At 53.8% G+C, this 22,151-nt stretch overlaps 2 protein-coding genes across 24 annotated transcripts; one reads left to right on the plus strand and one right to left on the minus strand.

Annotated features, from left to right (window-relative positions):
- Positions 1–1,406: 1,406 nt before the first annotated feature.
- Positions 1,407–13,799, plus strand: ATXN2L (ataxin 2 like). 23 transcript variants are annotated; one of them, XM_042921307.1, is made up of 24 exons: positions 1,409–1,928; positions 3,447–3,483; positions 3,655–3,711; positions 3,797–3,868; positions 4,219–4,369; positions 4,765–4,889; positions 5,960–6,051; positions 6,472–6,672; positions 7,300–7,475; positions 7,651–7,764; positions 8,960–9,172; positions 9,262–9,333; positions 9,594–9,664; positions 9,851–10,146; positions 10,225–10,294; positions 10,732–10,878; positions 11,002–11,074; positions 11,178–11,365; positions 11,606–11,735; positions 11,821–11,942; positions 12,094–12,306; positions 12,478–12,721; positions 12,871–13,030; positions 13,299–13,799. In XM_042921307.1, exons 1-23 carry the CDS (start codon positions 1,630–1,632, stop codon positions 13,023–13,025), a joined length of 3,318 nt encoding a protein of 1,105 aa, XP_042777241.1. In that variant the 5' UTR covers positions 1,409–1,629; the 3' UTR covers positions 13,026–13,030; positions 13,299–13,799. The 23 variants fall into 23 exon arrangements, with proteins under 23 accessions (XP_042777261.1, XP_042777241.1, XP_042777240.1 ...); XM_042921306.1 differs by having other exon boundaries at positions 13,276–13,368; XM_042921318.1 differs by having other exon boundaries at positions 1,410–1,928; positions 12,994–13,030.
- Positions 13,800–15,523: 1,724 nt separating this feature from the next.
- Positions 15,524–19,568, minus strand: TUFM (Tu translation elongation factor, mitochondrial). Its single transcript, XM_042922919.1, has 10 exons — positions 18,881–19,568; positions 18,584–18,778; positions 17,967–18,133; positions 17,615–17,719; positions 17,364–17,528; positions 17,089–17,221; positions 16,901–17,005; positions 16,632–16,783; positions 16,405–16,524; positions 15,524–15,886 (listed from the first exon to the last, which is right to left on the minus strand). The coding sequence occupies exons 1-10, from the start codon at positions 19,566–19,568 to the stop codon at positions 15,713–15,715; spliced, it is 2,004 nt and encodes a 667-aa protein (XP_042778853.1). The 3' UTR covers positions 15,524–15,712.
- Between the last annotated feature and the right edge of the window lie 2,583 nt (positions 19,569–22,151).

A 22,151-nucleotide genomic window follows, 5' to 3' on the forward strand; every position in this document is an offset into this window, starting at 1 on the left:
GTCTTAGAATGATGTGGAGCAATTTGCCTGGCAAGCACATAGGAGGGGAGCCTAACACACTCGATGCCTGGAGTGAGACACGGGTGAAAGCATACTTCCCAAAAAGGAAGGGTGACTTTTAGCTAGAGATTGTGCCTGTTTGTGGTAGAGGGTTTGGGAAGGCTTCCAATGCTAATGCCTGGAGCGAAGGAAGATTGAGATACTGAAAGTCTCACTGGGATTAAGACCAGACTCATCGCTGCTCTACTCCATTCTCCACACTGCAGAGTACTCCTCTAAAAATGTAAATCTGGTCTCTTCCTTTTCTGTGAAAGGCTCCCCACTACTTTGAGCATAATGTCCAAGTCTCTTTAAAATCTAGTCCCAGGTCTCATTTTTTTAAAACTTCTTTAATTTTATATTCCTGCCACGTTGACGTTTTATCTCATCACATCCTATTCCCCTTGCCTAGCAATTCATCACCCAACGCTGGATTCAGTGTAACTCCTATCTGTGCTCATACGCTTCACCTGATAGATCTCATCTAATTGTCTGGGTCTACAACTAGCTTAAACTCCTTGAAGACACGAAGCGGTTAAATTACAGTTGTATCCAGTGCATCCAGCCTAATGTCCTAATGCCCAACTGATTTTGAATGGATGAAGCCTGGCTTCATCGCAGAGGTGAGTATCAAGAATTTTGAATTAGACCCTAAGTACTTTGACCTTCAAACAGTCTCTCCGTCACTACAGTTTAAGGGTTCATTCTAGGGCACGGAGAACCCATTTAGGTTTTAAATCACTTAAGTTTAAAATACTTCAGGATTTAGCATACATTTATCTACAACATGCTGAGTGTGTATCAGTCTTTTATTTAAAGCAGACAAGGTCAAGAATAGCTCAAGAAGCCCACCACCACCCCCCGGAGAGGGGCAGTCGCTAGTCTATACCCGGGATTTCTTTGCACTTAGACTCCGCCCACGAGCACCCAAGTGGCGGAAGAACTGCACGCTACGTCGTGACATCTCACACAAATGCGGAGGCATCCTGACGCTACGCCACCGGCGTGGGCGGGGCGGCCGGCTCTTCCTTCCTCTCGGCTACTTCGGCTCCTCCCCCAGCGCTTCACACGCTCATTGTGAAGCGACAGCGGGCATCAACCCCTAGGGCTGTTTGAGACCTAGGGATTCTAAATCTTTGGCGCGCGTGAGCGCCCGCGCTGCTCCTTCCCCACTCCAAAGGCTAGGGGTGCGAGATTCGCCTTTTTCTCTCCTCTCCCGCCCGGAGCCAACCGCCCCGGTGCGCGCGGACCTCTCGCGCCGCCGTTCCCTCCTGCCCGCCCCTCCCCCTTCGGGAGCTCCCGCCCGCGCGCTCCTCCTCTTTCCCCGGCGACGCGCACGCGCGCCAGGCCGGCTCGCGCCCTCTCGCTTTCCTCCGGCCCGCGGGACCCCCCTCCCCTTCCGCCTCGCGGCGCTTCCTCGAGCCGCGGTCGTCTCTGTCCACCCCCGACACCGCGGGGCTCCCCCCGCCCGCCAACGGCGGGTCCCCAGCTTCCCAATCCCCTTCGCTTCCCGCGCTCTCCGGCGGGGGCCTAGCCCCAGCCTCCTCTCTCCCTCCCTTCCCCCTAATTCCCCTTCCGGACGCTGCCATCATGTTGAAGCCTCAGCCGCCACAACAGACCTCCCAGCCCCAGCAGCCGCCCCCCACGCAACAGGCCGTGGCCCGCCGGCCTCCCGGGGGCACCAGCCCTCCCAACGGCGGCCTCCCGGGGCCCCTGGCCTCCACCTCGGCTCCCCCAGGGCCTCCCGCGGCCGCTACTCCCTGCTTGGGGCCTGCAGCAGCCGCCGGGAGCGGGCTCCGCCGGGGAGCCGAGGGCATTTTGGCGCCGCAGCCGCCGCCGCCGCAGCAACATCAGGAAAGGCCAGGGGCAGCGGCTATCGGCAGCGCCAGGTGAGGAGGGGTGGGTTTCCGGGCGCTGGAGGCTAAGCTGCGGGGCGGCGGCGGCCGCTCGGCTCCGGCCCAGCGGCCGGCACCCGAGGACACCGCGCGTGGCGGCTACCTAGCCTGGCCACCTTTGAGGGGCGCCCGGGGAAAGTGAGGAATTCCCGTGAGGCTGGGGGTGGGCCCCCTCAGGTCCTAACAGGTCAGGGGGAAGGGGTCCCCGGGCGGCCACCGGGACATTTAAGGGCCGTGCTCAGCTCTCAGAGCCTAGTCGGGGCTCGGGGCTCGGGCCTTAAGGGCAGGCGGGGCGCATCCCGCCAGCGCCGTCAGAACGAGGAGTTGGGGGGGTGAAGAGGTGATCGGGGTCCCCGGCTCCATTACCACGAAGGGTCTCGCGGTCCCCGGCTTCAGCCAATAGGGAGTCAGCTGCGGGAAGGGGTCCCCGGCCGTAGCCAATGGAGGGGGGCGCGCGGCCCACAGTTTGGCCAATGGGGAGGGAGGGACTTGGGAGCGGGTTGCTACCACCTCCTTCCCGGTCTGGCCAGTAGGAGGGGAGCGGGGTGGGCGGGGGAACGGAAGGAGGGACAACTGGGAGGACTGCGGGCAGGGAACCTCCAGCGCGCGCGCGCTCTTCTCGTACGTGCGCGCGGATGCTCTGTCTTATGACCCGGGCGTTCGTGAGCCGCGGGTAACCTACAGGGCAGGGTGTGGGAGTGTGCGTGGCGGGGTTCGCCTGGTGTTCGTGGATGAGTGGTGGGCACCCCACTCGGCTTCTTCTGCGTGTGGGTTAATGGACTTGAGAGTGGCGGTACACGCAGGCGCAGTGGGTTCTGGCCGCGGAGGGGGGATTTTGGAAGCCCGTGGGCTTTAATGCGCAGGCGCAGGCCGGGCGAGGCCTCCCGGTGGATGGCTTTTGCGGCTGCGCTGTCCCCCAGCCCCGCCAACGGCCCCCTCATCGCCCTCCTCAACCGCCGGTTACATCAGCCAGCGAAGAGCAGGGTTACCGGGCGATCAGTGACCCCTCCCAGAGTGGGTAATATTGAATGAGTAAAAGAGGTCGAGAGGAGGGTGGGTCCTAAAAGGAGTACCCTCCTCCCAGAGTTTGGGGCGTAAGGCTGGTGAAAATGATTGTCTTTTCTGTTTTGAGAGGTAACGTGCGTAAACTGGGTAGTTCTGAATCTGCTTTCACCTTTATGTTTGGGGTGGATTATTGGTTAACGATTAATGTAGCATTTTGGGGGGAAGCCTGTAGTCCTGGCCCCTTGGAGGTGAGAAGGTTGTGTTGAATTGACAACCATTGCTGATTGAGGTCTGTTTTAGTGGCATTTGGAGGAAATGTGTTTACTGGCTTTTACTGTCTATGCCTTTCTTCCTCTGTAAGGTGAGAGTTTGAAAATCTTGTTAATTGGTTTGTAGTCTAAATAGGCATGTTCACAGGGTATGTGATTGTAGGATACCACGTTCTTTGAAATAAATCGTATAAGAGGGATTAAACATTTTTAACTAGTTTTTTGTTTCCTCTCATAGGGGACAAAGCACAGGAAAGGGCCCCCCACAGTCACCGGTGAGTGCCTCCTCACACACACACCCCGAAGTACAGAGGTACATGTGGGCATATGGGACAGATTAGGTGCACAAATAGTTGGGCTCAGGATACGAAATGATGTGAGGGGAGTGTGGATATTCAGAAGGAAGGGGAGGTGTCAAGCGTCTATTTCTTCTGTGTTACTGACAGGTGTTCGAGGGTGTTTACAGCAATTCCAGAATGCTGCATTTTCTTACAGCTGTTGTGGTAAGTGGGTACCTAGCCCCTAGGTTGGTTGAGGGATGTAGCACGCCAGTTTGCTGGAGACACTCTTCTTATTCCTCTGTTCCAGGGCTCCACTTGTGATGTGAAGGTGAAGAATGGTACCACGTATGAAGGTATCTTCAAGACTCTGAGCTCAAAGGTTAGTGGACTCAAATTAGCTTATTTTTGCAGGGGCATGTAAGGAGAATGAAATAGACTCACTGAAGATGTGAGTTGAGTGGTGTTGGATAGGCTTGTGGTGTATGCTACTCATTTCTCTAGGCCTGTACCAGAGTAGTGCTGGAAGCACTAAAAAAATGTGGATTGGAAATTTGAGGGCTGGGTACTTTAGTGTTAAAATACTTAGTCCTGTGGCTAATGTTCAGAAGACTATTTGTGTGACTGTGGTGTTGGAAAAAGGTTAGAAAGGGTAGGAGAAAAATAGTCCTATTTTGACCATGGTATTTCTTGATATTGACCCTTTACTGTTGGGAAATGGGATTTTTATAGTTTGAACTAGCCGTGGATGCTGTACACCGGAAAGCATCTGAGCCAGCAGGTGGCCCTTGTCGGGAAGACATTGTGGATACCATGGTGTTTAAGCCAAGTGATGTCATGCTTGTCCACTTCCGAAATGTTGACTTCAATTATGCTACTAAAGGTATCGTGTCGAGTTTTTATGCCAGACCCACTCTTTGAGTAGAGGGCATAGAGCAGTTACGTAAGGACTTGTTCTTCTTCTTCCTCCTTTACAAACGTCTTTTTTTGGAGGAGGATGGCCAGATTTTTCTTTTTGAAACTGTATCTCGATACCTAAGATACAGTGGGATGAATTCCGGCCTGTGGTGTAGTTCTTCACGTTTTCCTTGCTTTGCTTTTAACTCCTTGCTTCTTTTGAACAGTTAAGATGTGGCTTGTTATGCTGCATCCACCCTCACCCACCTCTGACACACGCAAACTTTTCTTTGCTCCTGAACTACTCATTGGGGGCAGGGGGTGTTGGAAGAAGGCTATGAAGTATCTCTTGACTCCTGATCTTCAACTCTGCCCCCACAGACAAGTTTACGGATTCAGCCATTGCCATGAACTCAAAAGTGAATGGGGAGCACAAAGAGAAGGTGCTTCAGCGCTGGGAAGGGGGTGACAGCAACAGTGATGACTATGACCTCGAGTCTGACATGGTACGGTCCCCTTCCCTGAGAACCCGAGAGCTGGGTCACTCTCCTGTCTGAGTGTGGGTTGTTGACTGTGATGTCGTAGAACCAAGAGTTGCTTCTGGGGAAGGGGAGAAAAATCTCTTACTGTTGCCTGTTGTTGGCAGTCCGATTCCAAATGGAAAGGTACAGAAAATAAAACAAAAATACCTGTTCTCCCAACATCTGCGATTGACAGCTATTAACATTTGCTTGAAGGTGTTTTTTTTTTTTTTCTAATTAACAAAGTATAGACAAGATCGAGGACCGTGTGGACCCATGTCCCTTCCAAAAACAAGCACTATTATGAATCATTTAAAATTCCTCATGAGTTAAGGCATTATGATGCTATAGTTAATCCATACAAGAATTTTCTTCCCTTTCTGTTGTTTCTGAATTATTTCATGTTTGAGTTATTTCATGATCTACTTAATGCTTTTAGTGATTTTGTCTTATTCTGTTTATATACGTATACATGGATATATATACAACAGAACGTATTTTTTTTTTTTTCACTGGTTGGTGTTTTGACTCGTTATTTTGTTATTAGAAATAGTGCCTTACAGGGGCACTTGGGTGGCTCAGTCAGTTAAGCGTCTGACTTCGGTTCAGATCATAATCTCACAGTTCATGCGTTCAAGCCCCGCATAGGGCTCTGTGCTGATAGAGCCTGGAGCCTGCTTCAGATTTTGTGTCTCCCCTTTTCTCTTTGTCCCTCCGCTGTTCGGGCTTTGTGTCTCTCTGTCTTTCAAAAAAAAAAAAAAAATAGTGCCTTGCTAAACTTTAGAACATGTGTCCCCATGCACGTACGCTAAATTTTTCTGGGACATTAACCTGGTAAGGGATTTGTTAGGTCCTGTAAGACCTTGGTTTTACTAGTTGTTAGCAGTTTGTCCTACAATTGCTAGTACTAGTTGATATTCCTGCCAGCTTTGTTTCTATTTTCCACGCCTGGTTTGGTCAGATCTTTGTTTTTTCAGCCTGGTGGAGGAGAATGACAGGTCATTGTTGGCTTTCCTTGTTGGGTTTTAAAACATTCTCCTTCCTTCCCACCTTAGTCCAACGGATGGGACCCCAATGAAATGTTCAAGTTCAACGAGGAGAACTATGGTGTGAAGACCACCTATGATAGCAGTCTTTCTTCTTACACGTGAGTGTCTTGGTACTTCCTAGATGATGCAGTTTGAGGCCTAGGGTCGTGGCATTTGTTCATTCTTTTTTGGGTATCTAGGATGTCCTCTCCCCACTCCTCATCTGTCTTGTATATTGTTCCCTCAAAATACCAGGTCATCTCGTTGGTAGAATTAACTGCTTTTTTGTCCGTTTATCCATGCTTTTCTTCTAGAACTTAAAACATACTGATATATGCGTGTAAATACTCCTCAGGTTCAGAGATAGGCCTTGTTGCTCTGCCTGGGACCTAGTAGATGCCCATTAAATATGTTGAGTTGTTGAAGGGATTAAACATCCACACGTCTGAACTGGTGATAGGACCGATAGAAACGTTTTTCCTTTTTCCTCTCTTGTCCCCTGGCACTGGGGTGGTGGTGATCTGTGGTGGTCCTCTCAGGGTGCCCTTGGAGAAGGACAACTCGGAAGAGTTTCGTCAGCGGGAGCTGCGTGCGGCCCAGTTGGCTCGAGAGATTGAATCAAGCCCCCAGTACCGCCTGCGGATCGCAATGGAGAACGATGATGGGCGCACTGAGGAAGAGAAGCACAGTGCAGTCCAACGGCAGGGTTCAGGGCGGGAGAGCCCCAGCTTGGCATCCAGGTGATTGCTGGGGGCGGCCTGGTCTGTTTGGGGCTCTGTACGGGCTAGGGCTAGGCCTGGGGCCAAGAGCTTTGTACACTCTTTTCTAAGCTTCACAGCCGTGTAAGATACAGGTTAGTACGTAGTTTTTCCCAATTTTCAGGTGTAAGAGTGAGGCCTAGAGCAGATAAGTAATTTGTTCAAGGTAACAAAGATTAAAGCTTGTGGGTTTAGGGAGGAAAAAATGAGTTTGATTCCCTTTTTTTGCTCTGCAGGTTAATCCATTTGTAGGTCTTATTCTTCCCTTCATGCAAATGAAATCAGAGTGTACATGATGTCCAGTAACCTGTAAAAGCTGTACCTTGAACTATAACGTGATACTATTTTTCTCATAGGTCAGGATGGTAGAATGTGAAGCTTTGGCCAGGTTGGTCAGGTCAGGGATTGGCACATCATAAGATCACAAGCCTTATAGCCACAGAACATTTAACTAGAACAGATTTTCAGGTGGGGCAGTGCAAAAAGCCGGAGCCAGGCAGAGTATGTGTGTGTATACAGGTACACATGTGTTTTGGGAGGGAAAACTTCATTTTTCCAAAATGTGTGGGCTTTATGACTAATCGACCTTGCTTGAACTCTCTCCCCTAGGGAGGGAAAGTATATCCCTCTACCCCAACGAGTTCGGGAAGGTCCCCGGGGAGGAGTTCGATGCAGTAGTTCCCGGGGTGGCCGCCCTGGCCTTAGCTCTTTGCCACCTCGTGGCCCTCACCATCTTGACAATAGCAGCCCCAGCCCAGGTTCTGAGACACGTGGTATCAATGGAGGTGAGTTAAGCGGGCTTTTGGGGGCAGGGGGCGGTGGTAGGGAAGCCGATAGGAAGGAAGTGGGAAGGAGAATTGAAAGGATAGGTGGGTTGGAAGGGTGATGCGTTGGTGATAATGTAATAGCAGATACTCTGCCTCTTTTTTCCCCATCTTAAAAAAAAAAAAAAAAAAATAGGCCCTTCCCGCATGTCCCCTAAGGCACAGCGGCCTCTGAGAGGTGGTGCCAAGACTCTGTCTTCACCCAGCAGTAGGCCCTCTGGAGAAGCTTCTGTTCCACCTCCTCCTGCAGGTAAAATTTCAGCAGTGTTATATGAAGAAATAAAAATTTGTGGGGGATGTAAATGTCAGTTGTTGGAAAGCTGGGTTGGGAGACCGTTCCCAGATGAAATAGATGTTTTGGGGGTTTTGAGTTTATGCTTTTTAGAAAAGAAATTTGTTTCCCTCCCGTAGAAATACCAATGTAGCAATCCACGGTTTGTGTTTGGTTGTCAGATGTCTTTTGTTTAAATTAGTTGTCAGGGTGACTGGTTGGCTCAGAGGAGCATGTGACTCTTGATCTCAGGGTTGTGAGTTCAAGCCCCACATTGGGCATAGAGCTTACTTTAAAAAACAACAGTAACAAACTTCTAAGTTAACATTTTACTTACATTTTTAAAATGTTTAATATGAGAGAGAGCATGCTCAGGGGAGGGGAGAAAAGAGAGAGAGAGATATCCCAAGCAGACTCTGAGCTGTCAGCATGGAGCCAAATTCAAGGGCCCAGTCTCACAAACCATGAGATCATGACCTGAGCCAAAATCAAGAGTCTGGCCGTTTAACCGACTGAGCCACCCAGATGTCCCAGTTGTCAGCATTTTAAGACAGGAGAAATAGAAAATTTTCAACTTCTTTGGAAATACAGAAAGTTCTGCAAAGTGAGTCTGCTCCTGTAAAACATTCTGATCTTTTATGGTGCCCAGGAATCTGTTTTACCCGATTAGGTTACCTGCCTTGCTCTTCTAGGAATTTAGGTTTGACCTTGCATATTAAAGGAAAAGGGGTGGGGGGCGCCTGGGTGGCTCAGTCGGTTAAGCATCTGATATCACCTCAGGTCATGATCTCCTAGCTCTTGAGTTCAAGCCCCTCATCCAGCTCTGGGCTGACAGCTCAGAGTCCGGATCCAGTTCTGCCCCTCCCTCCCTCCCTCCCTCCCTCCCTCCCTCCCTCCCTCCCTCCCTCCCTCCCTCCCTCCCTCCCTCTCTCTCTCTCTCTCTCTCTCTCTTTCTCTCTCTCTCTCTTTCTCTCTCTCTCTCTCTCTCTCTCTCTCTCTCTCTCTCTCACTCTCTCTCACTGCCCCTCCCCTGCTCATGCTCTGTCTCTCTCTCTCTCTCCAAAAATAAACATACATTACAAATAATTTTTAAAAAAACAGATAAACTTGATTTGGTGTTTCTAGTAGGTTCCCTGTGCCCATTGTGCACTGACCAGCAGTAACCATCGTACAGCTTTCCCTTTTCTTCCAGTGGGCCGGATGTATCCCCCACGTTCTCCCAAGTCGGCTGCCCCTGCCCCAATCTCGGCTTCCTGTCCTGAGCCCCCCATTGGCTCAGCAGTACCAACCTCTTCAGCTTCCATCCCTGTGACATCATCAGTTGTGGATCCTGGAGTAGGCTCCATTTCCCCAGCTTCTCCAAAGATCTCATTGGCCCCCACAGATGGTAAGAGCCACATGGTTGAGGGCTTGTGGACAATGTGAAGTGTGGTTCTGGACAGAAGGACCTTCAGGCATGTGTCTCTTCTTGCTCAGTAAAAGAACTTCCAGCCAAGGAACCTGGGAGAACTCTGGAATCCCAGGAACTGTCCCGGATAGCTGGGAAAGGTGAGGATTTCCACCCCAACCCCCTACCCCCCGCTGAGGTCTGAGTGTCCTTTTAATTAGGAGAGCACCTCAGTTAGTACCAAGAGTTTTGTTGGGGTTTGGGAAACAGTAGCTTGTCAGTCATGTGATCCTAATTTGTTCTATAGAACTCTCAAGCCTTTTTTTTTTTTTCTTGTTTTCTTCGTCCTTTGGGCTACTGGCATTGTAGCCACCTTGAAAAAAGAAACGCGTATTTTTTCCTTTTTCACTGTTTTTCATAGTCCCTGGCCTTCAGAATGAACAGAAACGCTTTCAACTGGAAGAATTGAGAAAGTTTGGGGCCCAGTTTAAGGTGAGAGGAGTATGGGAGTGAGCCAGGGTGTAAGGATGGAGGGAGGGTGAGGGAGCTTATAGAAGAGGCACAGGACTAGGTGGAATAGAAGAGATGAGACCAAGCAAGGAGGAAGGAAGGAAGGAAGCCACGCCTAGGGTCTGGACCAGCTGTCTGGGCACTGTATGTGTGCTTTTCTCCTTCCAGCTGCAGTCCAGTAGCTCCCCTGAGACCAGCCTGGATCCTTTTCCTCCCCGGATCTTAAAGGAGGAGGCCAAAGGGAAAGAGAAGGAGGTTGATGGTCTGTTGACTTCGGAGCCAATGGGGTCGCCAGTCTCCTCCAAGACGGAGTCCGTATCGGATAAGGAGGACAAAGCACCCCTGCCGCCAGCAGGAGCCACCGAGGGGCCAGAGCAGCCCCCGCCACCTTGCCCAAGCCAGACTGGCAGCCCCCCGGTGGGCCTCATCAAGGGAGACGACAAGGATGAGGGCCCTGTTGCCGAGTGAGTAGGATGGGGAGCCGGGCAGGTGTCGGGGGAGATGAGCAAACTGTGAAGATTGACTTTGTTTTTCTCTCACAGACAAGTGAAGAAGTCCACGCTGAACCCCAATGCCAAGGAATTTAATCCCACAAAGCCTCTGCTGTCTGTGGTGAGATGGAATGGGCGAAGGTGGACTGGTTTCTCTGAGGGAGGCTTGGGAGTGGGGAGAGAGAGCATGGGGAGAGAGGTCGTGAAAGTTGGGCTGCTCTAGGGCAAACGTGTCAGGGTTGGGGGCGAGGGGTCACGATATGTGTGGCAGGTTTTTATGTGTTTAGGGTTTAGCTCCGGGAGTATGTGTGTTGGGCTAGTTCTGAACATAGGTTTCATTCAGATCCCTGATTTTGGCTTGAATGACAAGCCATTTAACTTTTTGGCTTTTGTTTCCTCACCTGTAATTTGAGAATACTCGTCTCGGGGTTCAGCGTGAGGCTTAAGCGAGATGAAGGGTAGAGTGTATCTGGCGTGCAGCGCTCTGTTGCTGTTATAAGTCCAGGAGGAGCATACAGAGACCAAAATGCACGCATCCTCTGTTGTCTCTTACTACAGAATAAATCCACCAGTACCCCGACTTCTCCGGGGCCCCGGACTCACTCAACTCCTTCCATCCCGGTGCTCACAGCAGGCCAGAGTGGGCTCTATAGCCCCCAGTACATTTCCTACATACCTCAGATCCACATGGGACCAGCTGTTCAGGTAAGAGGAGAGACCGAGTGAGTCTAGGCTAAGAGGCTTGGCTGGGCTGGTGAGGACCGGGTCAGGCCTGTTCTGGGCATCTGTGAGCAAGCTGTTCAGCCTCATTTGTATCCTTGTTCGTAGGCACCTCAGATGTATCCATATCCTGTATCCAATTCCGTGCCTGGACAGCAGGGCAAGTACCGGGGAGCAAAAGGTGAGCAGAGTTGGCAGGGCTGCTCCGACGGCAGGGGGGTGGTGCTGCCTCGTTGCCTCCTGGCAGATGGAACTTAAGCTTGGCGTTCTCTCCCTTTCCCCAGGCTCCCTGCCCCCGCAGCGCTCGGACCAACACCAGCCAGCCTCAGCCCCTCCGATGATGCAGGCCGCCGCCGCCGCCGGCCCCCCTCTTGTGGCTGCCACACCGTACTCTTCCTACATCCCCTACACCCCGCAGCAGTTCCCGGGCCAGCCTGCCATGATGCAGCCAATGGCCCACTACCCCTCGCAGGTAACTGAGGCACGGGAGGGAGACGGGAGTACAGAGCTGAGGGTCACTCGGGTGTCGGTCCTGGCTCCGGTAGGACCCGTAGCAAAGCACTGGTACTCTCTAAAGCGCAGGTCAAACAGCGTCTCCTTGCTTGCACCCTTGTGAACGTTAAACAAGGCGGTTGCGGCAAAGCCGGAGTCGTGCCGTGTACGGGTTATCGGGCAGCGCGACGTGCCCACCGCTCCTCTCTTGTCCTTCCAGCCGGTGTTCGCCCCCATGCTTCAGAGCAACCCACGCATGCTGACGTCGGGGAGCCATCCCCAGGCCATTGTGTCGTCCTCCACTCCTCAGTACCCTTCTGCAGAGCAGCCCACCCCCCAAGCCCTGTATGGTGAGTTCTGTGCCCTTCCCGAAGACTGCTCCTTAGCCCTCTCCGGTGTGCTTGGCGCTGATCCCTTCCCTCTTTCCTGCTGTAGCCACCGTTCACCAGTCCTATCCACACCATGCTACGCAGCTCCATGCCCACCAGCCGCAGCCGGCCACCACGCCTACTGGGAGCCAGCCGCAGTCCCAGCATGCGGCCCCCAGTCCCGTCCAGGTGCCTGCCATGGGGGATCCGAGTGGTTGGGGCTGGAGGAGGGGGATGGAGCCGGGGGCTCATTCCCTTCAGGCAGGGTCGGGAGTCGGTGGGGGGTAGGCCTGGTACCCGAGGAGTGGGGTGGCACTCACCCTTCCCCTCCCCCTAACAGCACCAGGCGGGGCAGGCCCCACACCTGGGCAGTGGACAGCCACAGCAGAATCTGTACCACCCAGGGGCCCTGACAGGCACGCCGCCTTCTCTGCCACCGGGACCTTCTGCCCAGTCCCCTCAGAGCAGCTTCCCCCAGCCAGCCGCTGTGTATGCCATCCATGCCCACCAGCAGCTGCCCCACGGCTTCACCAACATGGCCCATGTTACCCAGGTAAGAGCCCAAGGGACTTGCTTTCTATGGGTCTGTTTTGCCATCAGGACCCGGGTCCTGGGGCTATCCTGCTGCCCCTTTCCTCAGTGGTCTGAACACCAGGCTTCTCGGAGCCTGTGTGTAGCTTCTGGGGTGCTCCCAGCTGGGATTTTTTGTTGTTGTTTTCTGCAGGCCCATGTCCAAACTGGAATCACAGCAGCCCCGCCCCCTCACCCTGGGGCTCCCCACCCGCCCCAGGTGATGCTGCTGCACCCACCCCAGAGCCATGGGGGCCCCCCCCAAGGCGCGGTGCCCCAGAGTGGGGTGCCTGCACTCTCAGCTTCCACACCCTCACCCTACCCCTACATCGGACACCCCCAAGGTGAGCAGCCTGGCCAGGCGCCTGGATTTCCAGGAGGAGCCGATGACAGGATTCGTGAGTTCTCGTTAGCTGGGGGAATTTGGCATGGAAGAGCTGATGGGCTGCAGGTGGGGCAGGATGCACGGGTTCTGGGAGGGGAGTGAGGGGTCTTGGAGGCAGGGCTGTCCCACAGGGCGCCCGCCGACCTGCACCTGTCTGTGAAGTATGTAGGGTGGGCAGAAGCCACAGTCGCCGCCGCCAGGGGCTTGCTCCTGGCTCTGTCCTTTGCTTCCCTCCGTCCTCGCTCAGTTGTGATCCAGCAGCCCCCCTCCCCACTGCCTCCCCAGCTCTCAGTGACCCCGACTGTCTCCTGACTTAGCCGAGGTAAGGTCAGCGCAGCAGACAGGGCCAGGCTGGGGTGTGGGGGGCTGAGCTGGGCACACGAGTAAGGGCTCTGGCTCACTGGGAAACAGCGATTGATCTGTGCTTCTGACAGCCCCATGAGACACCTTGAGGAGGCCGCTCCTACCCACACACTCCCCCCACACCCCACACTGGACGGCATTGGATGAAGGGACAGCTGCTTGGGTTCTAATGCTCCTGCTCTCTTCTCTTTCCCCTCCAACCAGTTCAATCTCATCCCTCCCAGCAGCTCCCCTTCCACCCCCCGGGGAACTGAAGATTGTCCTGGCCGCGACCTGAGACCTCCATGAGTGGAGGGAAGAGTGATCTATGTCTCTTCCCCCAGCAGCTCGGACCAGTCCCAGCCCCCCAAACCCCCCTTTACCCCGGGGGAGCTGGGGAATTCCTGCCAAGCACCTTGAAGGGGGGCGGGGCTCGAAGTGGGCAGGGCCAGGGTCCAGCGGGGGTGGGGGGTTCCTGCTCTGCCCCTGCCCATCCCCACCCCATCTTGCCCTCCCATCCTCTCATCTATCCCCCACTGGAGACGGAAGATCTTTTATTTTCTATTATTTATAACCTCAGACTTGGGCCCCCCTGTTTCTTTCTTCCCCATTAACTTGAGTGACCGGCGTGAGAGACAGACAGACAGACAGATGCCCTACAAGGATGGTTGGACAAGGACTTTTACTTTTTATTACATAAAAATATTAAAAAAAAAAATTAAAAAAAATAAAATTTTAAACTAACTTAACCTGCCTATGGTTTCCTCTGGAAAAAAGAGTAAGCTAGCAGCTGTCAAGTCTTAGGTGTCATGAGGTGGCTCCCAGCAGTGGGTGGGGACAGCATAGCAGTACAGTCTGTGGGTGCTGGTCCTTCTGCCTCTCACTGCCACACATCACCCAGCCGCCTGGGGACTGTTATCTCATGTTGATGTTGGCCTTGTCTTGAGGTTTCAAGTTTGTATGTAGTTTTTAAGTTCACATTTCTAAAAGGTTAGAAGGTGTGTGGCAGGGGGGAATCTCAGGCTCCACGCCATCAGCACAGGGTTCAGTCTCCTGAACCATGAGATCGTGGTCTGAGCTGAAATCCCGAGTCCCAATGCTCAACTGACTGAGCCACCCAGGCACCCGTTTTCATTGAAAATCATTTCCTCCTTAGAGCATCAGGGAGGTGGCACTAGTACTCGCAGGTAGGCAAGGGTGTTTCAGATGGGACTAAAGCCAGAGGTGAGCTGAGGAGCAGGGCAGGAGAAGGATTACATAACCGGGCTACAGATCCAGGGTGTGAGGGTTGGAAACCTGGTAGTTGGGGGGCATGATGTGGGTATATAGAGGTAAAGAGAAAACAGATGTGCAGGGGTGGGGGTCCCCAGTGGAAGAGCTCTCTTAAGGGATGGCAACTGTGGTTGGGGGTGGGGCACTGCTGGAAGAGGCAGCAGCAGAAAGCCAGATGAGCTCAGAATGTCTCCGGTGCAGATGGAGACCAGTCTCCGCAGTACTGAGATGGAACTGCTGTGGGTGCTGGGTGGTCCTCCTCAGGGAAAAGAACTTTGCTTCGTCCCACCAGGAATCCCGGGAAACCTTTCAGCCTCGCTCACTGACTAAAGCAAACCTGCCCTATCTTTGGACAGGACTTTCTCGTGAAGTGCTTTTTGTTGCTGTCCTTTTCTTGAGCCCACTTCCGTGCCGTGAAGTCACAGGTTGGATGGTGACTCTCAAAACAGCTCTTAGGTTGGGCCTAAGAACCTCCCCACTCTGGAAGGCTGGTCAGTGCGGAACAGGCTCCTTTGTCAGGAAGCGAGGCTAAAAGGGGTGCCCGTTAATCCCTGTCGGAAGCTAACCTTTTTTGTTTGGGGTCAGCATCCTGGTCAGTCATTTCAAGTTTTCAAGCATTTTACTCCCCATTTATCTGGTAAAAAGTCCTCTCCTTAATTTTAAATCTCGGTACATGCTCTAAACCTTCATCTTTGAAGGTTTTAAAGTTATAAAATGAAATGTCGAACTGAAGATTGTCCTGTGTTTGGAATTGGTAATATATAGTGGGGATAACCTATCAAGCACACAGGCTAGTTCAGGGACCTCCTTAGGTGCTGGGTGTTGGTCCTGGAGGTGAGCTGCAGCCTCCGGTATCTTAGCGCTTAGATGAGGGCAGGTAGACATTAACAGCCTAGTAACTACTCCCCGGGCACGGGACGTGTGTCTGGCACCTCAGCCGAACCCATGCTGCGTCTCCCCCAGGACAGCCAGCAGTATCCTGCCATGGCACTTTGCTAGACGATCCTACCCAATCTGCTAGACCAGCTTTCCTCCTCTCCTTATGTCCCAGCGGTTCGGACCCCTTGAAAACGCAAAGCTTTTCCAAAACGGTACCACAGACGTGAACTGAAGGGCAGCACACAAGCTCATGTGTCCCAGGCTCCCCGTTTATACTCCTCCATCCTCTCCAACTTAGACCAAGGACACGAGAGACACAAGCTCCCTATTCACAGAACAGTTTATTGACCTACCTCACCTGGCAGGCCGTGGGCCCCTCCTGACCAGGAGAAGTGTCCGTCTAGCTGCACTGCTAGGCAGCAGCCCATGCCCTGGGAAGGGGGCATCGAAGCAGGAGAGAACGCTGGCCAGTGCAGCCTCAAACTCAAGAGAGCCTAAGCAGAGTCCAGACTCAACTCCATTTGATGTTCTTGTCTTCCTCAGTCAGGGCCGACGTCTCCGTGACGAGGCCAGTGCCAATGGTCCGGTTGCCATCTCGCAGGGTGAAACGTTGGCCTTTTTCTAAGATCATGGGCTGCCGCAAGATCAGGCTGAGCTTCAGGTCCTCCCCGGGCATGGCAAGCTCCTGGACAGGGCAGAGACAGGGTTCAGGCATGGCCCTCGGGGCACCTTTCCCCCAACTGCTGCCTACCAAGGTTAAAAGTTACAGGAAATGGCAGCAGGGAGATCCTTTCTGGGGACAGCTTCACTCCAGCCACCAGCAGAGGTAAACATATTTGAAGACCAAAGGACTTGTGACCAGTGTTCCTAAGGTCCAATGTTGAAAGGAAACTAGGCCATGCAGGTTTCTTAGTCACAAGACTTCTCTGAGCTGTTATGCACAGTATAATTCTTCAAGGGAGAATGCTTTTCTGGGAGATCTTTCTGTGGGTAAATGCTAGCATGGCCAAGTTCACCCAGGCAATACTAGATGAAGACTGACTTCTCCTAAACCCACTGGGTCAGACCCATCTATCACTAGCTTCATCTACACCAGTCAAGGAAAAGTCACCCGTGTTGTCACATCTCTGGCACCACGAGTGAGGTAGAGGTGGTATGAAGAGTGTCTCTGCCACTCTTTCACGTTCCCTATACGCACTATACCTTCCCTGGTGGCAAGATGACACGACAGGCCATGTCCCAAGTCAGAGAGAACATGACCGGCATAAAGTGAGACACAAAAGGCTTGTGGCGGCCACCCTCCTCCTTGCTGAGGATGTAAACCTGGAAGAGAGAGCAGCAAGGGTGAAGCTGTGCTTGGCTGGAAACCCTGCCTCTTTGCAGAGGACAGTTTGGCTCAGTGATGCCCCCCCATCCCCTGGAGCCCTCACCTGTGCCTCCACCTTCTGGTGGGGTTGGATGGTCCCTGGCTTGGCCATGACCAAGCCACGCCTCAGGTCCTCCCGCTTCAAGCCTCGGACCAGGGCCCCAAGGTTGTCGCCTGCCTCTGCTCTCTCCAGGCTCTTGTGGAACATCTCAATGCCTAGGAAGGAGCAGAAGAGAGCAGGGAGGAGGATCAAGGACGGAGGGAAGACACCAAGGAGCTACAAGGGGAAATCGTGGAGCCAGCCCCCGGGGTCCCAAGGCATCTTTCCTGTACCTGTCACCACGGTCCGAATGTTCTTGCTATGTCCCAGGAACTCACACTCGTCTCCCTTCTTCAGAATGCCACGCTCTAGTGTGCCTGTCACCACCGTGCCCCGGCCTGGGAAGAAACACAACACGACCTCAGGGACCCGGGGCCAGGCTACCACCAGAGAGGAGTGCAAGTGAACACACGGTCCTCACCAGGAATAGAGTAAACGGACTCCACAGGCAGCAGGAAAGGCTTCTCTAGGTCCCGGGTGGGCACTGGGATGTAAGTGTCCACAGCATCCAGCAGCTTCTGCACAGACTTCAGGCCTAGCTCAGGGTCACGTTGCTATGTGGGGGAGGTGACAGGACTCAAATTTTCATTCCGCTCTTCTTACTAAGAGACACTCCCCCGACTCCCAGCAGAGCTCCGGATGCCCCTCCAGCCCCATCCTTTGCCACCAGCAGCCCCTGCCTGAGCCCGCCTTCACCTCAAGGGCACAGAGGGCAGAGCCTATGATGACCGGGGTCTCCTCCCCTTTGTAGCCAAACTCAGTGAGCAGCTCCCGGATCTCCAGCTCAACCAGCTCGACCATCTCCGAGTCCTGGACGGCATCTGCTTTGTTTATGTACACCACAACGTGCTCTACTCCAATCTGTGGACGGGAAACAGAGACATGGTGTCCTGAATGGACCGACTCCCCACTCTTCCTCTCTCCACCCCTCCCCAGGCTCTGAGTACCTGTCTGGCCAGCAATAAATGCTCTCGGGTCTGGGGCATAGGGCCGTCGTTGGCCGCCACCACCAGGATGCAGCCGTCGAGGGGGGCGGTGCCCGTGATCATGTTCTGGGTACGAGAGGAAACAGCCTAGTTCAAGGACCTCCTCAGCTCCACGTCCATCTAGCCAAGCACAGCGGTTAGGAACCGAGGCCCCCCTTTCTCTGCCATCTCCTTACCAGCCACCTTGGAGTGGCCGTGCCCAGATATCCGTGACCTCAACCCACACACCTTGAATACCCTAACCTCCCCCACCAGTCCAACGTTTTTCCTGGCAGGAGACAGCCCCTGGCCCCACACCCAGCAACTCTCTCACCTTTACATAATCTGCGTGACCTGGGCAGTCGGTGTGGGCATAGTGGCGGGCGGCAGTGCTATACTCCACGTGAGCTGCATTGATTGTGATTCCACGGGCTCGCTCTTCAGGGGCATTATCAATCTCTTCATATTTCTTAAACTTGGCTCCACCTCCCTCGGCTAAAACTAAGGGGAAGGAAGAGAATAAACCTCTCAGGTAAAGTTCCAGGAGTAGAGGCAAGGCTCAAGCCACACCCCTGAATCTCTCCACCTACCCAAAGGACGGTCTGGGGGAATAACGCTTCCTTGACCCCCTCCCTCAGCTCCTGAGCAGAGGTAACTGGGGTCAGAAAGAAACGTTAAAAGGCCTCAAGGTCCAGCCCTGCGAATTCTCTAGGGTAAAAGCCTCTGCTTACAGAGCACCGGCCACGGCTAGAAAGAAGCCACTCGGGCTCCCCAACTTCTGCATCGCAAACACTTTTGCGTGCAGGGGAAATGTGTTTCCTGCATCTTCCCGCCCACCGCTCGCCCAAGTTCTGGCCCCTGGGGCCACGCCACCTCCAGCAGCACCTCCCCGGCTCCGGGTCCCGCCAGCAGAGAGGGCGTTGCCGGACGTTCCCAACCAACCCCGCTTACTTTTCGTGATGGCCGCGGTCAGTGTGGTCTTGCCGTGGTCCACATGGCCGATGGTGCCCACGTTCACATGGGGCTTGTCGCGCACGTAGGTCTTCTTGGCCTCCACGGCCAGGCCGCGGCACAAGCGGGGCAGTGCCGGGGCCTTCAGCGGCCGCAACAGACCCTGCAACAGCGGGGTCGGGCCGGTGCCGAGACCTGCCGGGAAGAAGCTTGGAATCAGAGCGCGGGTCCGAGCCCGGCCACTCCGGACGACGCCCCAAGCGTCCCGGGCCGCCATCGCCTTCCCCGCCCCCTCACCGCTCAAGAGGGGCGTCGCGCGCAGCAGGGTGGCGGCCGCCATTGTGGTCGTACTCTCGCCCGGAGTACCCGGTCCAGGGCGCCCGCGCGTGCAGAAAGGAAAGGGCACGGGAGACCGGAGGTCACTTCCGGCGGAAGTGAGGACAGGGAAGGCATGCCTCGGTCCCTCTAGCCTCCAGTTTTTATGGCCATCTTTACGACTTCCGGGCGTGGGACCAAAGGCGACGCCCGGAAGGTGCTGGTGTTTCGCGGGCGGGGAGGGAGGGAGACGGTTTCCACAAGGCTCGCGGACCTCGAACCTCGCGGACTGACGGGGCAACGCAGATGTCTTTGGCGGCGCCGGGGACCGACGTGGAGCGTCCGGTCGCGCACCAGAGCCCCGCAGGCTCACGGGAGTTGTAGTTCCGGGTGGGGCGTGCTGTGTTTGCGCCGGTCGTGGGAGTCCCGTAGGGCTAGGCCGGGTCTGGAGCGAGGGTGCCGGCCTCCGGGAGGCGGAGGAGGCCCCGGCGCGGCCTGCTCGGGAACGGCCTGGCTCAAAACCCCCTGGAGTCCGACCCACTGCGGGGGTCTGGCGAGAGATCTGGCGGCCCTTGAGCCGCCGCCGCCGGAGGTAGGACCAGGCCCTGCGGCCGGGCGAAGAGAGGCGGGCCTGGGAGCCTTTCGCGGGTGGGGCGCAAGTGTGACACATCTCTCCGCTGAGTCTTTGTTTTCTTATCTGTAAAATGGGAACCGTAGGATCTACTTCATGGGGAGATTCTGACATCTGGCTCTGAGAAAATGAGCTGGACAGGAAGCAGGAAATAGGGTCCAGGGGCCTCCAGGTCCCACAGTCCTTGACCCTCAAATCCCTGCCCGCCTGGGTCACACAGCTGGCGTGGACAGCTCTGCCGTCCACCCCTGAAGCCCCTCAGCAGGCCAGGAGCTAATTCCCTTGATTTTCGCCCCACCCACTCGTCCAGTTTTACTAATGATACCAAGATTGAGGAACCGGCCTCAGGTGCCTGTAAGGGTAGCCTGTCACGTTCCTGCGGTATCCCTGGCACCTGACACAGGGCGGGGCACCCAGTGAGTGCCCAGTGAATTTCTGTTGACTGAGTGAGTGCGAGGCTAGCAAATGACCTTTAGCTTTCACATCTATCATCTCATCACCTTGCAATGATAACAGCAGCTGCTTAACCCTGATTGATGTTTCCGAAACTCATCAGATCCTAAGGCTCGGTTGATGGGTGTTGTTTCAAATAGATTTCCTAAATCCTCCCTGAAAGATTATGATTCAAGAGGGTCTCTGAGCACAGACGGGGAAAGTCTTTATTTATAACACACAGCTTCCCAAGCTCAAAGGAGTTTGGGAAACTCAGAACTAGAGCTTTGTGTGGATCAGGCGTTGTGCAAATGCTTTATATTGGCTCACATTCAGCATTCCCATTGTTACCGCTCGTGGTTGAAGCCATCCTTTCCCCCGTTTCACAGGTGAGAAAACTTGAGCCTCAGGGTGATTTAGGAAGCCAATACCGCTAAACTCCAAGAAAAGTATGCACTTAACCACTGTACTGTCCTTTAGCTGCCAATATACTTTTCAAATAAAATGAAGAACTTGCTAAGACATCTGTCCTGGCCCTCCAACCCATCAGCTCCACTTAGGAAGGCCTGGGGCCGTAATTAAAAGAGCTTCTTTGTCTTTATCCTGTATTTCATTCACTCCTCTCCTAGGAACGTCTCTTAAGACACTATTGGCCACTATGGGAATATGAGACTGGGGGGGGGGGGGGGTAGTATTTGAACGAATCCTTTCTATTTTAGTTTATTTGAACATGTATTATGTATTAGTTTGAAAAAAAGGTAGCAAATACTGCGCTTAAAAAATGAGTCAACTTAAAAGCCAGTGTTGGTAAGTAATATGGTGGCATAAATATATGGCAGAGTTGGGCGAATGCGGTGCACGAATGACTGAAATTTGAAAAACGCCACGCTCGGAAGAGTCCAGAGGGAGAAAACTTTTTGTCCCGCTGTTGACTGCAGCATCCTCTGCAATAGTTAGGAGTCTTGATTTACAGAGAACAGAGTCTACGTTGGCTGGTTTGCACAGAAGGAGGATGTGTTTAAGGGTTGGGGGCAGCTCACAGAATCGTGGGACGGGCCGGAGCAACAGCTCCCTTACGGAACTTACGGAACCTGGTAAGGCAGCTGCTATTGCTGCCACTGCCACCAAACTCTAAACGCCAGGACTGAGACTCGTCTGCGACCCCTCCTGCTCATGGCACCAAAGCCACCTCTGCCTCAAGAAAGTGACCCGTCCGACTTCCCAACCCTCCTGCCCCCAAAGTCCGGCAGATTCAAAGCCCCACTTGAAGGTGTCTGGCCAGAGAAGCCTAGATCGTCATAGGTCAGTGTTCTTGTATCAGAGGAGTCTGAGAGATGTCGCCCGACTCTGATGGAGAGCAGGAGCACGAGCACGCAGTTTCCCCAGATGTCCAGCCGTGCTCGTGAACGAGCTGAAGAGCAGAGTGAACACAGCTGTCCAGTACGGGGACATGGGAGCAGGAGTCTGGTATAGCCACCGGCTGAAGTAGGAATAGAGTGGGCTCAGACTTGCAGAGATGGGGGGAGCCAGCCACCTGGGAACGTGCTCGTGAGTGGTGCCGAATGAAGGTGGAAGGCTGGCTGCCATAGAAAAACAGCAATGGGAGGAGGGGGCGGCGGGGACAGCGACAAAGGAAGCGGAAAACAATCAGGACTTCAGGAGGCTGTGAATTTGCGTAGAGAAAGTTCTTTCTCTTTCTGACGTGTCTTTTGTATGATTATAGTTAAAGAGAGAAACTGCATTCTTTGTGCAGAATGTTGAACTCTAAAAAGGCACCCTTGAAATCAAATGGCCTTCAGGGCCCCCCCTAGCAATCTATGCATTGGAGCTCCTGCTTAACAGCATTTTTCCGTCTTCCTCCAGGCAGGGCCCTGATTTTGTTGAAGGTGGCCCTTCCCCGAGTTCCAGGAATAAATCCTGACAGGTCTAGCCTACTTCTGGTGGTCCTATTGTCCTTGCCAGGGGGGGTTGTTTAGGGGGTGACTTCTTTGGGGCCAGTGTTTGGCCCCAAAGGAATCTCCTTTGGGGGGCTTCCAGGGAAGGGTCCCTCTTTTTATTTTTTTAATGCTTATTTTTATTTTTGAGAGACACTATGAGTGGGGCAGGGCAGAAAGAGAGGGGGACCAAGAATCCGAAGCAGGCTCCAGGCTCTGAGCTATCACACAGAGCCCGACGCAGGGCTCGAAACCG

Source organism: Panthera leo, chromosome E3 (genome assembly GCF_018350215.1).
Source record: "Panthera leo isolate Ple1 chromosome E3, P.leo_Ple1_pat1.1, whole genome shotgun sequence".
NCBI classification, from domain to species: Eukaryota; Metazoa; Chordata; class Mammalia; order Carnivora; family Felidae; genus Panthera; species Panthera leo.

What these genes read in the sequence shown, in the direction of transcription:
- ATXN2L (XM_042921307.1), top strand. Translation starts at nt 1,630, where the DNA reads ATGTTGAAGCCTCAGCCGCCACAACAGACCTCCCAGCCCCAGCAGCCG. An exon ending in TGGCCCACTACCCCTCGCAG is followed by an intron (nt 11,366 to 11,605) that starts GTAACTGAGGCA and finishes TTGTCCTTCCAG; the next exon opens with CCGGTGTTCGCCCCCATGCT. An exon ending in AGGAGCCGATGACAGGATTC is followed by an intron (nt 12,722 to 12,870) that starts GTGAGTTCTCGT and finishes CTGTCTGTGAAG; the next exon opens with TATGTAGGGTGGGCAGAAGC.
- TUFM (XM_042922919.1), bottom strand. Translation starts at nt 19,568, where the DNA reads ATGTGTCACACTTGCGCCCCACCCGCGAAAGGCTCCCAGGCCCGCCTC. An exon ending in GACCGCGGCCATCACGAAAA is followed by an intron (nt 18,134 to 18,583) that starts GTAAGCGGGGTT and finishes CCTTCCCCTTAG; the next exon opens with TTTTAGCCGAGGGAGGTGGA. An exon ending in TCATCTTGCCACCAGGGAAG is followed by an intron (nt 15,887 to 16,404) that starts GTATAGTGCGTA and finishes TGCCCTGTCCAG; the next exon opens with GAGCTTGCCATGCCCGGGGA.